The sequence below is a fragment of the Diachasma alloeum genome, unplaced genomic scaffold (genome assembly GCF_001412515.2).
Source record: "Diachasma alloeum isolate Michigan unplaced genomic scaffold, Dall2.0 Dall_scaffold_00323, whole genome shotgun sequence".
In the NCBI taxonomy this organism is placed as follows: Eukaryota; Metazoa; Arthropoda; class Insecta; order Hymenoptera; family Braconidae; genus Diachasma; species Diachasma alloeum.
This window is the reverse complement of record NW_021680462.1, coordinates 344409-359674: the sequence shown is the minus strand read 5'-3', so window position 1 is coordinate 359674 and position 15266 is coordinate 344409. Positions and strand designations below refer to the sequence as shown.

Here is a 15266-nt window from a genome sequence, read left to right as displayed (position 1 = left end):
GGGGGGGGGGGTCACACCACTTTTTTCAAGTAATGGAATCGATTTTTTTTTCACTTTTCCCATCGAAAAATCGTAATTTGTCGTCTGTAAGTATTCTCGAGCCCACCAACAATCCCGAGTGGAAATTCCGGTCAGATCTTGATCAAGTTTGGATCAGATTAGACCTGACCACTGATCAGGTATTGATCAAGTTGACGCATCCGGTCTTGATCAGACATGTTACGCCTCTGACCAATCCGGATTTGATCAGGACGAATGGATCCGAACTTGATCAAGTCAACTGTATGAAAACCGGATGACGTGTCTGTCAGTATCAATAACAATTATCAATGATAATTAATTAAAAACAAAAGATAATTCAATTCTTTCACCCTAGGTCCCCTCTCTTAATGAATCTCTACTGTTATTACCTCTGAAAAAGCTTATTATTTTTTTACCGATGCTGGGGATTGAACCGAGCACCCTATGATTACTAATCCTATATCCTAACTACTATGCTATCGCGCTATTACTATTGAGTAAACTGTACATTGCCTATGTGATTTGTCTCGGGGTATTCGTTGAATTTACTATTATTCCCGATCTCGCGGATGTGCGTGTGTATTCTCAGAGATAAAATATATTCAATTAAATTTTTATTGATTTCATTAATGAATAATAATAATGATAATAACCATAACACTAATAAATAAATAGACATTTGGTGATTTTTTTTCTCAAGATTATTTACGTAAGTTGTAAGGTGTAAGTGTGATACATCTCTAATACGTATTTACGGCATCATCAGTCCTCCCTTCTGTACATTTGAGAAGGGCTGGGTGTTAATTAAATTGATTAATTACATTGAATTCATTAAATTAAATTAATTTAATTTAATTTATTTTAATTATAGTATAATGATTCTTTTTAAAGATTGAAAATAATTATTGATAATGGTTGATAAAACTTGATTTGAATAGTATAATAATAATTAATCAAATTATCCGATAAACTTATTAAAATTAATGTCAGGTGGACCGGATCAGAATCTGATCATTTTTTCGTCAATTGACCCCGTTCAAATGCCGTTCAAAGACATCTAATCCGAATTTGCTCAAATTGGGGTCAGGCAGCTGACCTCAGGGTGAGATCGTGCTTACCTGATCAGAACTTGATCTGAATCATCCTGCAGTTTTTCGGATCCGATCTACTGGATTAAAACTTGGTCAGGTTTTCATCAGGCATCATCTGATCATGTCTATCTGATCAGAACTTGATCTGAACCCGCCTGTAGTTTTTCGGATTCGATTTGCTGGATCAGAACTTGGTCAGGTCCTCATCAGGCATCTGATCATGTTTGCTTGATCAGAACTTGATCTGAAACCACCTGTAGTTTTTCGGATCCGATCTGCTGGATCAGAACTTGGTCAGGTTTTCATCAGGCATCATCTGATCATGTCTACCTGATCAGAACTTGATCTGAACCCGCCTGTAGTTTTTCGGATTCGATCTACTGGATCAGAACTTGGTCAGGTTCTTATCAGGAATCACCGGATCAGTCGAATCTTACAAAAACCTGATCAAGTTCTGATCGTGCTTCAGGTGGGCCTGAAGCAATTTCCACTCGGGAATCCTCCAATATCAGCTGCCATTCTATCATATGGGGTTATGTTTAGAGAGAAAAGGGAACCCGGGCGGTACAAATTCAAAACATTAAACACATAAATTGATTAGTTATCGATATCCATTCAGCAGAAATGAAAATTGCTTTGAATTCGGGCGCAACGCGCGAGGTATCTTATTTGAAACCCACTGATCCCTATTTTTCTCCTCTCTATGGACGCGCGTAGTGGGGGCATAGGGGTTCCCGGAATTCTGCTCTCCTACTGTCTCTAAGGTATCTTATACGAAGCCTCTACTGTATATCTTTTAAAAACGAGCAGTTCCACGCCAAATTCAAAACCAAAAAAAGCTGAACATCAGACAAACATGTTCAAAGAAAATCATTGAAAAATACTGATAATTGCGGAAGTCGTGTTGCTTGAAAATGTTACATTATTATTGACATTTTCGCCTCCTTTAGAGCTGTCGAATTTTTCTCTTCCAAACATTCGAAAAAATATGTACTGATTACTTTCCGCCCAAGGGCGTAAAATCAGTACTTTCCTCCCTCGGAAATAACTATCCACCCTTGAGCAGAAAGTATTCACTTTCCTCCCGCTCATCAGAAAGCAAAATACAATCTTTGCGCCTACGCAGTGGGATAAACAACCCTTACCCACGTACTTACCAGCCTCACCTTCGACTCGGGTGTTAATTCTACACATGGGACACGACTCCTTTATTTTTCTTCCTTGGAAACATGACTTTCCGCCGCTGATGCACAATAGTATATTCTTCTGTTTTCCCCACCCGGGGTGCACATGCGATTTTGTAATACGCCTGCAAAGAAAAATTTGTATTTTGCTTTCTGATGAGCGGGAGGAAAGTGAGTACTTCCCGCCCGCGGGTGGGTATATATTTTCCGTCCCGGCGGGCGCAAAGTTACATTTCTTCCCGCTTCGCGGAAGGGAACTCTGACTTTGCGCCTACGCCGTGACGGAAAATCGCGTTCTAACCACGGGACGTCAAATAAAGGACCCTCAGCCGCGTGCTTACCAATCTCGCCTTCGGCTCGGCTGGTAATTGCACTGGCGGCTGAGGATCCTTTATTTTCCCTCCCTAGGTTAGAAATATACTAATAGGTTGATCTATGTATTTTACCATTTTGAGAAAAAAAAGTTCAAAAAAATTATGTATTTATGATTAAACGAGTAACTTTGAACTTCCAACTAACAACTAATATCAGTATAAAACGAGAAAAGTGAAAACATTATTCAAAAATTGATTTCCATTCGGTGCGAAAATTTGACATTTAGAGGTTAAACACAGAAATTTTGACCTAGCCGAATTTTCAAGGAATTTTAATTTTTGATCGGTGCAAAGATGCACAGAACAAAAATTGTTTAAATGTTTGACATGGTGAAAAGTAAAAATTCCAATTTTTTCAGATTTTTTCTCAACAACGTTTCAGCGTAAAAAATAAAAATCGAGACAGAAAGTCGCTCGTGCCATGACGCGACCGATCGAGGGTTAAAAAACATCGATTATCGAAGAATTGATGTTTTTCAAAAACATCGATGTTGTGAATCGATTTTTCAGGAAAAAACATCGATTATTTAAAAAATCAATGTTTTTCTCATTACACAGGAGAAAAAACAATTTTTTTAAGAAAATTTTTTTCTTCTCGTTTTTATTGAAAAAGATATATTCAAAAAATACAACTCGAAAATCTTACTTTTCGATGATAAGTACTGCTGGAGAGTTAAATTTTGAATCTCGAAACGGGGTTTTTGATTAATTGAAGACAATATATTGAATATTTTCCGTTAAAAATGAAGTTCGTTAAAAATAAAAAAATATGTATATATTCGTCATTTCAACGATGATTTTCGATAAAAATTACAGATTTTTTAAAAATTAGGTTTTTGAGATTATCACGATTTAAAAAAAACATATTATGACGCATAAGTCCCGTAAAACAGACGTCATTGCAACGAATTACATCTTATTACGCAGGTTTTTCGCTGTTCTTCAAGGCGTGGAAGAGAAATTTGATAGCTCTTAAGGAGACTAAAATTTTAATGATTATGTGAGGAAAAAATTATCATCGGAAAAGAACTAGAAATTTTCCGAACATCATAATGTCCACAACTATTAATATTTTCAGACGCGCGCTATTTCAATGATTAATTTTGACTTGGACAGAAGAATTTGGGATACCCTTATCAAAAAGTCAACAAATTTATTGTTTCGAAATCAATTCTGATCTATATAACTCCTCAAATGCCAATCTGAATAGCAGTCCATTTCAATCCGATTGTTTCAATAAACTGGAGTATCGTGCGCGTTATAAACATAGCGTTCAAAGCCTTATGGTTCTGTTTATTTTTACCCCCGACGATAACCCAGAGGAGGGAGGGGTATATGCTTTTGGTGAGAACTAACCTAGTTTCCAATTGGTTTTCTTCGGATATAACTCTACAGGAAACACTACAAAAGAAACACTTATTGCATTCTCGACCAAAAATGAGCTATGAGGAAGGTTATAGTGGAGTCATTTTTTTTATTAACAATCTTTATTTCTCAAAAATTGCAAAATAAAAAAAGTTTCTAGAGAACTTGCCAGCCGGGATGAAAATTTTTTAATGCGGAAACGAAAAAAGAAACTGTTGGCACATTTGACATTCTTCTCCAACAGTTTTACTGGTTGTCGTGAGTAATCGCAGTCCGTCAATAGCGGTCGGTAATTGTTTATGTTTGCAACAAAAGGACCAACATAAAAATGGAAAATCTCCATGGATTAAAAATAGAAAAAAAAAATTTGTGAGGATTGCAAAGAAAAAAATAAAAAATGAGCTCTTATCATAGAAAAATCGTACTTTAAATACTTTGAAAAGGGGAAAATAAAAAATACTGTAACCCCAAGAATTGAACATTGAAAATGTCCGATGAAAATGTTAATTCGGTGATTACAAAAAAATTATAATAAAAACTCAGAAATAGGATTCAAAGAAGGAGCAACGTCGGAGGACACGCTGATGGAATTACGGAAATAGAATCGTAGTTATGTCTATATAAATAAGTATTTATATCGGCGCACTAATAAGCATAGCAATCGGGCTATGTGATATAGTCCCCGCCAGAAAAGACAAGTTTTCGGTTTGATTCCCACCACGTCTCGTTCGTATTTTCCGAAATGAAAATGGGGCAAAAAACTAGCAAACTTTAGGATCATTCTCTCTTGGTCAGGTGTAACTATAGCTACAGCTATAGTTATAAATGGCACTAGAAGAATTCACTAGGAGAATTCGAACATTTCCTATAGGATTTTTCCTATAGGATTTTCTGTAGGATTTCCTATGGGACTTCCGATTGGGTTTCACCTAAACTCAAAGAATTCGAACATTTCCTATAAGATTTCCTATAGTATTTCGTATGTAAATTCTCCATACAATCCATACAATTCTCCATAGGAATATAGGATTTTCTATGGGGAATTCTCCTCAATCAAGGATTTCCTATGGGAATGGGGGATTTCATGGGATTTTATGGCGAATTCGAACATTTCCATAGAATTCCTATCGGATTTTCATAGGATTTATATAGGATTTCCCATAGGACTTCCTATTGGGTTTTACCTATAGGATTTCTTATAGGAACCACTATGGAGAATTCGTACATTTCCTATAGGATTTCCTACAGGATTTCCTTCCGAATTTTCCTATAGCATTTCCTATAAAACTTCCTATTGGATTTTTCCTTTAGAATTTCCTACAGGACTCCTAATAGGATATCATACGGGGTATTTTATAGAATTTTCTACACGATTTCCTATTGGGTTCTGCCTACTGGATTTACTATAGGATGTTCTATATAACCTTAAAGAGTAGTTCCTCTAGGACTCCCTGTAGGATTTTATATGGAATTTTTTCCAGTTTAATTTTCTGCAAGAGTTACTATAGGGGTTTTCTGTAAAATTGCCTATAGAATTTCCTTTCCAGAGTTTATGAAGGGAGGTCTATAAGGGTTATATAGAGTCTTATAGAGCGGCCGCAGGGAATGCGATTTTAACGCAAATGCGGATTTATAGGGGTTTTTGGAGTTCGTATAGGGACATGCCTATACCTATACCTATATTCTCATAGCGGAGGGTGTGCCTGTACCGCTCACCGGGTAATACCGCTCACCCGATTTTTTCCACAACCATAAACTTGAAAATTTCTTTATGTTCCTGATCATGAAGAATTTGATGATAGCATGTGATTGTCGGAAAAATTTCACTTTATTTACCTCTTTAAATATGAAAAACCACGTAACGAAGTTTTGAGGTCTTTACAGTGCAAAATTTGTGGACTTGCAATTAAGGTTTTTGATAGTTTCAAACGCTGAATTCTCATATTAAACTGTGGTTATTCAATTCGTGGTACTTTCACGCGTAATTTGAGACCAATTCGAACTCAAAACTCCACTAATATCAATAATTATCAACAATTTTTTTGATGCCGTGCGGAGCGGGTAATATCGCTCATAGAATCGGCCACGTAGTTGTTCGACAGCACTCGAGTACAGGTTAGGTTGCGGCGCGAGCGATACACGCAAAACCCTATGAGCGGCATTGGAATCGTGCCGAGCGGTATTACCCCACGGCGGGTAGTACCGCTCAATGGGCTCTCTCTTTTATTTTCAATCAATTTTGTGGATTCTAAGGAGAATTAGGCGTCTACACTTCGAGAATAACGAGTTCAATAGTTGAAGAAGTCTCACAAATAAGTTTTTTATACTCAAGTTGAAATATAAAATATAAAACTGGCATTTCCCCTTAGGTGGGCGGTACAGGCACACCCTCTCCTACCTGTATCTACACCACAGCTGTATGTACTCCAGCTACAGGTATAGATATATTTATAACTATCGATATGCATAAGTATATTCATAAATATACTATGTCTATGAGTATAGTTATAGTTGAATTATAGCCGAATAGATGGGCGTAGAAAACGTTATATGGACTTTAGTAAAAATCATTATAAAAACAAGCGGATTGAAATTACCTCGAATTCACCCATCATCCCTGTTTTAACGATTAATTTCGATAATTGACAGATGAATTTAGAATACCCTCATCGTACCTTCAGGAAACTTATTTATTCAAAATAAATTCCGATCACTGATACTATATAGAGACACAAATGTCACGATGAATAATAGTGCATTTCAGTCTAAGATGGTGACTGTCAATAATTAAGAACCGTGCAGCTGCTGGCATAACTCAAACATTAATTCATCTCGAAATGCTTTCCCTGCTTTGTGAAATAATAAAAAATCCATTGATTCTCATTATCACATGACTATTGCACATGACATCGCAGAGTGATTTTAAATTTTGCATTGTATATTTAAAATAGCAGTCTCCCTCCATGAAATTATTGTATTTATACGAAAAACCCTTGTATGCGTGTGTGTGAATCGATCTCAAGAGTACAAAGTCGTCAATTCACTCGTCGCTCACCCCTAAATTGACAAACTGACGAGAGGAACCCTTACTAATTTGACCAAAAAAGGCCGAGGAAGATTCACAACTTCGACATCCCATGGCTCTCCGAACATTCATTCCCACTCACCAATTGGTTCGGAGTATTCATCCAACAGTACGTGGCCCATCGAGCCAGTCTCAGCATCCAAAAAGTTCACTGCGTACGACAAGAGCAGTACTCGAATACACTGATCCCGATGCAATAGAGGTACTAGCAACATCATCAAAAAATATGGATAAACACGATGCAGTATCATACAAAGTTGATCCAGCCTCGGTGAATTTTCTCCTCGGTCGTACATTATCAACAATAACAGCTGAACGTTTGTCTCACTCACTATCAAAATCACCGAAATACGAGAGAAATACGACATCAAGAAACCGACGTAACACACGTGACAGAACAAATCGTGACAGTCATCACAGTGATGATTCAATAGTCGTGAGTTTCATTGATGAAACTATAAAACCCGATCATTCGTCTGATCATGAACAATGGCATCCTGGTATGCTGGAGGAGAGATCTAAAAGTTTTGTACTACCGAGTGCTAGCAGACGTTCACCACTCATTGGTAATCGTACGGACTGTTCTAATAGAGAGAAAACGTACCTGACAATGAGCCCTCGTAATAATCATCGTAATCATCAAAATCAACGACAACATCATGATCCATCCATATCTTCTTCAACTTCTTCATCATCTTCCAGCACCATTCACATTACCATGCTACCACCACCACCACCACCACCAATCACCACCAATGTTATTGCCGAGACAGCCTTGACGTCACCTTCACGGGTTAGAGACTTTCCCCCCATGACGACATTACGTGAACCGAGATTATTTTATTGTTCGATTATGATGAATAGACGTGCACGAATTCATTTAAATTGGTATAGAACAGGGATGCGAAAAAATGACATGACACGTCACTGACCGGTCATGTGACACGGTCAACCATGACAATTTATTGTCACATGACTAGGGATGGGCGATATTTTTCAAAAACATCAATGTTGTCAATCGATTCTTCTGGAAAAACCATCGATGATTTAAAAAATCGATGTTTTTCTCATGACATAGGAACAAAAATTTAAAAATCACATTTTTAAAAACAATAGACTATTGGACTTATTCACTTATCATTTATAAGATACATGCTACTGTAGAAAATAGTTACTTCTGATTGCGGATAAATTATTATTTTGTTTATTCGCAATCAATCAATATTATTATTCGACAAAAAAATAAAAAATGTTGTTAGCTCGGTCAGAAGCATCGATGTTTGGAAAAAAGAATCGAAAATCGATTAATCGGCCGTTGAAAACATCTAATGAAAAACATCGATGTTCGGGCATGAAAAATCGATGTTTTCAACCCTACACAAGACACAAACGGGACTGTTTTACTGTCACCGTCACATCTCATCTAATTAGTGGCACCCCGGGTGGGGGTAACTAGTTCAAAATTCGAAAATTCCCCATGATTACCTCCATGGATGGACAATCACAAAGTGTCAATATGCGTGTCAGTCGTATTTCGGTTTAAAAAAGAAAAATTAGTGGTGAGTTTATTGACGAAGTGTCATTTTTCTCACTGGGAATGGTCGAACAGTTGAGATCAACGAATAAAATAAATTCACACCAATTTTTCATCCCAATTTTTGACATGATATTCATCTGAAAATTACACACAATTTTGAAACCGGATATTCTACAGAAATTTTCAACTGAAAAATTCACTCCACATTCAATATTCTCTACCTGAAGGCCTTCAGGCGCTGGGCGCGTGGGCAAGTGAACCTTCGAAACGAACAACCGATGCAATTTGAAAATGTGTGACAAGATTTTGTAACAGAAAAATTTTTGACGGTCACATTACATCTAACTAGTTGATTATCATATGTGAATCGACAGTGTGACCCAAATTATGACATGAAAAAACGTGACGTCACATGACGGTCACATGGCCGTAATATTTTTGTGACCTGACAGATTTCAAAACGTGACGTCATTTCGCATCCCTGGTGTAGAACGTTTCGATAGTGCTGTGTATTTGCTTGTGTTTTAGGGTCAATGTTGTGTGATCATTAAATGTCTTCTATTCTTACAATTATTCATAAAAGAAAAAACGACATAATCTTTAAAATGAAGCTGAAGTTTTCAACTTTCGCTCAATCCGGTATATGTTGAGATTATTATGAATTTTTTTTCTATTCATAACTGTAATCCAAAAACACAGCCAATTCTTTGCATTGTGGTCGCATTCAGATGTGGTTTTCATCTATTAGGATGGCTTTCCAACTGTTTTATCATTTATCATCACCAGCAGCCACTCAGGATTCTCTTGAAATTATTCATGAATGTTGTTTGAATGCATATATGGCTGTATTCCACTTTACACCTCGTGTCATTTAGATGTTTACTCCTTTGGATCCATTCAAAATCATCTCCAACCATGAATAATCCGTTTTCCCTTCGTTGGCTAGAGTTCTCTCGCTATTATCACACTTGATTTTGTCAAGCTACTGCTGCTTTAAATTCATTGCTTCTTTTCTCATTAGACTCATCGGTGTCATCGTTAACACGTTTTAATTGGTCTCACCTTCAGACTCACTGTCGCTTGTTTGTTTATATGTGCAGCATGTTTTTTCTTCAATCAACATGTGGAAAAGTCGTTTACATTATTCACTGAATTAAAAAAAATTGTACTTCACAGATTCCGAATCATTGATGATCAAGACAATTCATCTTGCCCCAGTCTCTGATTCATTTTGTAGTCATTGAAATTTCATTCAAACGGAACATCATTAATATTTTTTCACATAAAATGAAGTAAAAAGGTGAAACTTCATTTTTTTCAGTTGAGGGTTTTTTTTATTTCTGTGACCATTGATTCAATCCGCTAGCATATGTAGTACCCATTTGCAGAGTCGTTCACATTCGTTAATTACTCGTGACGGCTCTTGAATAAATGAAATAGAGCAAAAAAAATGTTACATTCGCCGAGGTCAGAAGAGTTTATATACAGTATTACACGAGGGGACACTGTAACTATCTCATTATTTCGGTAAAATTATTTCGCCGTGCACGCGTTTTCACAAGCATGCTCCAAGTTTAATGAGTATTTCGAATGACATCCACGAGATTATTACACTAAGGTCTAACTATTAATTATTGTGATGCTTAAGACTGGAAATAATTATGTTATTACAATATTTCAGCCTTTCGATCAACGTAATCCACATGCTGCCAAGCCATACATGAGTCAGTGAGTATTCATTAAATTTTTATATTCTTAAAAATGTGTTACACCATTTCGCCAAAATTCACGTTTTTTCAATTTTTTTTGGTAAATTGTTGGTCGGGTTGACGTGAAAAAATATACCGTTTTTGCGTTTTATCATTACTTAATGACTCACGAAATTTCATGATCGTGCAATCATTATTACTTTCATTACATAATCATTTTCCTGCGTTTTTTTTAACTTTTCGGAAATTCACAAAACTTTAGAAAAAATGCAGGAAAATGATTGCACTACCATGAAACTTCGTGAGCCAGTCAATAATGATAAAACGCAAAAACAGTATATTATTTCACGTCAATCCGATCAATAATTTGCCAGAAAAATGAAAAAAAAAACTTGAATTTTGGCCTTCAAATCATTTCAATCTGAGTTTCAATCCCCACTCCCTCTGAAACATATCCATTAAATGAACTGCAAACATGACAAGCTACATGAAAAACACGCTTATTTACATTATATCAATCGGCCACAAGCTTCTCATTGATGTAACAATTTTTTTGTTCAAATCAATATTTAAAAAATTATGCGTACAGCAACGGGTTTATACGCATATTCTCGCATTTCATATTATCTCCTATCATTTTTTTTGGTACGGAGTTGGTAGCAGCACAATACAACCACACGCACCAAGGAGGGAGCCCGGGAATTTACAAATTAAATTTGACGCATGAATGATGAATTCCACAGATATTTTTCATTTGGATTCTGTGCATAAATGAATTCTCGAAAGTGATGGGATTGAAATTCAGTAGAACTTTCGTTTTCGTGAGTGGAAAAAAGTAAAAAAAAACTTTTATTCCATTTCGGGAAACAGAAATAAAAGGTCAGGAGAATAATCATGTGGCCGTTTTGAAAAAACTTGCAAAATCACCTTAAAAAACAAAAACAAATGTTTTTGTAAAAAAATTGCGCGAAGAACCAATTTAGTTTGATTCTTACTGAACAGTAGAAATTTTTGAAAAATACGAAGGAATGAAAAAAAGTCAAGTTAGAAATTTTAAATGAACGGCCATAAGCCACAATCAGATGTCGATGAGAAAAATATTTCTAAATCGAATAAGAATTGGAGAAAAATTCCCGATGAAATAAAAAATTACTAGAAGCAGGATCAACGTCCTTGCTACGGAGTTTTTCAACTCACTCTCGAGTATCCATCTAATCTCTATATTCTAATTCATACCAAGGATGTTGGTCCTGCTTCTACAGATTTTTTATTTCATAGAGAATTTTTACCCAATCCTTATTCGATTCAGAAATACTTTTCTTATAGATATCTGATTGTGCCTAATGGCCATTCATTTGATATTTATGACTTGGCTTTTCTCATTTCTTTGTACTTTTGAAAAATTTCGACTGTTCAGTAAGAATCAAACAAAACTTTTCTTGCCACAGTTCTTTTCCGAAAACATTTGTTTTTATTTTTTGAGATTTTCGAATCAAAATAGAAAAAAATTGAAATTCAATTATTGAGATGAAGAAAAAAAAACACTTCTTATTTTCCACAAACATCTGTACACAATGTTTTCCCTGCAGTGCTCTGAAGGAATCCGGCTACGAGAGCGATTCAACTCTTATTTTCCGTCGCCGTGATGACGCCAGTCCTCTGAGTCCACTTGAACAGAGATTGGCATATAAAACAGTGCAGAAGGGCGGTGACGTTCCACTTCACGGTCTTCGGAAACCAGCTCCCGAGCGTCCAAAAGGTAAGCTCATTATACTTCTAGAAAATAAAATTTTTAACTCAACAAAAATGAAAGAAAAATGCAACCAAACTTTTACTCGCTTTGGCAAATTTATTTAAAACTCTACACAGGCTTACCAAATTATCCAACATATTTATCTTCGTGCATTCGATAGATTCATTGTAGAAGTTGCCGTTTTCTTAAGAGTTTGCTTAGTGACTTGACCGTGAATACCTACGAAGCTTGAAATAATTTTCAATTATTTGACCTGAATGACAAGTTTTTACTGCATGGCATTGAATTTTGGCACGATCACTAGCAGAACATCAAAACGCTGTTAAACTATATTGAAAATCCACTCGTTTCACACATACCACACCACATATTCGGCATTTATCGTTGAATAAAGCCATTATTTACGACATTAATACCCAAACCAAACACAATCAGCACTGCTGTGCCTCAGGAATCTCTCAATAATGGGTGCTCAGGTTATATTTTACTCAATTTTTATTTTCAATAATATTTTTACAAAAACCTCTGCGTATTTTTTTTACTGCTAACTCACTGGCACGAAGAGGATTAGTAAAAAATCCATCCATAGAAAATAAACACCGCTCCACGAATGACAGCCTAATGGTGAAAGGACCCTGGGATAGCTACAAAAATAAAGGACAACCCCAATAAAAAAAAACAATCAAAAAAATCCATCAAAAATATTTGTCCACAGACGACGCTGAAATTGAGTACTTTCCGATATCTCGGACATTAACCAGAATACGTGTTCGTCGCAGGACTTCGTCGAATTCGATGTCTTCGATGACCCTCGATAGGTACAGAAGGTCTACCCCATCATCAACAATAGTGCCATCGCGCGCCAATCTCATCACAACACTCCCCACCAAATCCCCAGGACGAGTTTCCCAATCAATCACCTCTGTTTCACGACAAAGGCCGACATCCCCAAATCGTCCACCATCACCCCCAAGGAGATTATCCTCTCGACACAGTGTAACCTTGAAACTCTACGCATCCAGTTACCCACACCCCCCTAATCCCCGGCACGAGCAGTGTTTCAGTGCCGAGGCAACATCAAATATCAGATTCCTGAGGGAGAGACTGAGCAACAAGTTGTTAAAACACGAGCAGGCGAGAACACCTAGAAATTCAACGATACCACGCGCTTCCTCGGCGAGTCCATCATCCCCGTATCGACCAAAACTCCAGCGGTCAACCCTCCCCAAACGAAAATCCGAGCCGTGTCTGTTGAAAAAATCGGAGCCCGATAAATCAATACGCGTAACCAAATCATCGACCTTATCGAGAACAACAGAACTCAAACCTCCAGCTGGAAGACTCACCAAGCCAGCTATATCAACAGAACCATCACGCCAGATACGAGCAAATAGCTCTCCTCCGGCTATAAAAAGAGACCAAAAAGTTCGTCGTTGTAAGAAGGATACAGATGAAACTTTAAAACGTGCCTCATCCACGGACTTATCGTCGTCACCAGTTGAAGTTAGAAGGTTACGTCGACAGGTAGACGCGAGTAATGCATTAACAGGATCTGTCATCAGGAGTAACTCCTCGTTATCCAGGGTGAAAAGCCAAGATACTGGGTTATCCAAAGTAATCTCAAAGTCTCGAGATAACCAGCGTACGACAGGGGTGAGTCAGACGTTAAGAAGTTTCTCACCGGTGTCCGCTACTTCAGGTAAAACCATTACGGAAACTTTTAGACAAAAATCATTGACAGCTAAGGGGAGGGATAAATTCACCAATATCCAACAAGCTCTTCCACCAGCTACGATAGTCTGTGATCCAGGTACACGTAAAAGGGGTCCTGATAAACCGCAGACGATTGTGAAACCTCCGAACAAGAAGCCGGACCCCTTTGTTATAACAAAGAACGTTGAGAAGAAGAAGAACACGAAGAATTCTAAGGTTAAATCATCAAAAACAAAAAAGACAAACGGTAAAGTTGATTTCGATAAGAAAAAGGGAAAGAAGATTACGGATAAATCAACTGAATCAGTAAAAAGTGAACCAAAATTGACGATGGAACGAATCAAGCAACATACGGAAGCTACAAGGACCGATAATTTCTTCCAGAATCTCTTCCTTCGTAACATTCCTTCGCCAACACCATCGCAGTCTAGCACCCTCAGGAGGTCTTCTGTCCTGGAACGCGCTCGAATGTTTCAAGAATTTGGAACTGATTCCTACAAATCGGAACCTTCTCTCCGCTCTCTCAATGTCTATCTTTCAACGAAGCGGCCGGTGTCAACATCTCGCTTCAAAAATTGGGAGAAGGACAGTCTATCCTCCCGCAGCTCCAGTCCCTACGGTGTCAGCTGGCCGGGCCGCTCACCATTCCAGAAGATCAGTAAATTCGACAGTCTCATCGGAATGGACGAGTTCGGATCATCCGCCTCTCTCAGGGGTCGCAGTCCAGAATTAAATAACGAAGGCCTGAAGGAGAGAAGCCTCAGTGAGCCCCCGATCAAAGTGTCTTCGGTATCGGAAGTTTCATCAAAACTGATGATCCCTTCGATTTCACGGTCCTCCTCCCCATCTCCAACGCGTTCCGCTGCCTGCAGGCGGATCAGAAGCCTCAAGCAAGAGAGATCAGAATTTCCCCCGCTCAAGATCAGAGCAAAGAGCGCGAGTGAAGCTGACGACTCCGAACGCCGGAAGATTACTTTCGGCTCGAATTTGTCTTTAGCTAAGAGCACAAGTTCCTTGGAATCTCCTCCCATCAACAAAGCTGAGTATCAACGCTATCTCTTCGAGATCCTTCACTCCAAGAAAAAGTCCTCAAGGTACAAAGAACTCCACGACTTCTACGCCAGTCTCGAACGAATGGGTGAACTAGTGAAGACAACATCAACCAGTGATATGCGACGTCGTTTTAAGAACGAGGAGATCATCGACTACGATCGCTGGCGTGAAATACGTGCCAAAGAACGGGCTGAGCAAGAGTTAAAAACCCTTTACGGTAAACTCAAAGATGTTCAACGTGAAAAGGATTTTTTGTTCAGTACAAAGGACATTGAGAGCTATAGATGGCGTGGCGATTGTGGTCTAAGGTGCAAAGAAAGATCAGTGGACAACATACGCGAGAGTTTTCACAGGTTGGCTAAGGAGGAAAGTGAACTTGAG

The 15266-nt window shown here is 37.8% G+C and overlaps 1 protein-coding gene across 1 annotated transcript in view; it reads left to right on the top strand.

Moving 5' to 3' along the window:
* The window catches only part of LOC107040154, a 117660-nt gene that overhangs the window by 55248 nt on the left and 47146 nt on the right, over positions 1-15266 (top strand). The window contains 2 exon segments of the mRNA XM_015260101.1: positions 10339-10385; positions 11956-12125. Coding sequence (XP_015115587.1) covers positions 10339-10385; positions 11956-12125 — 217 coding nt within the window.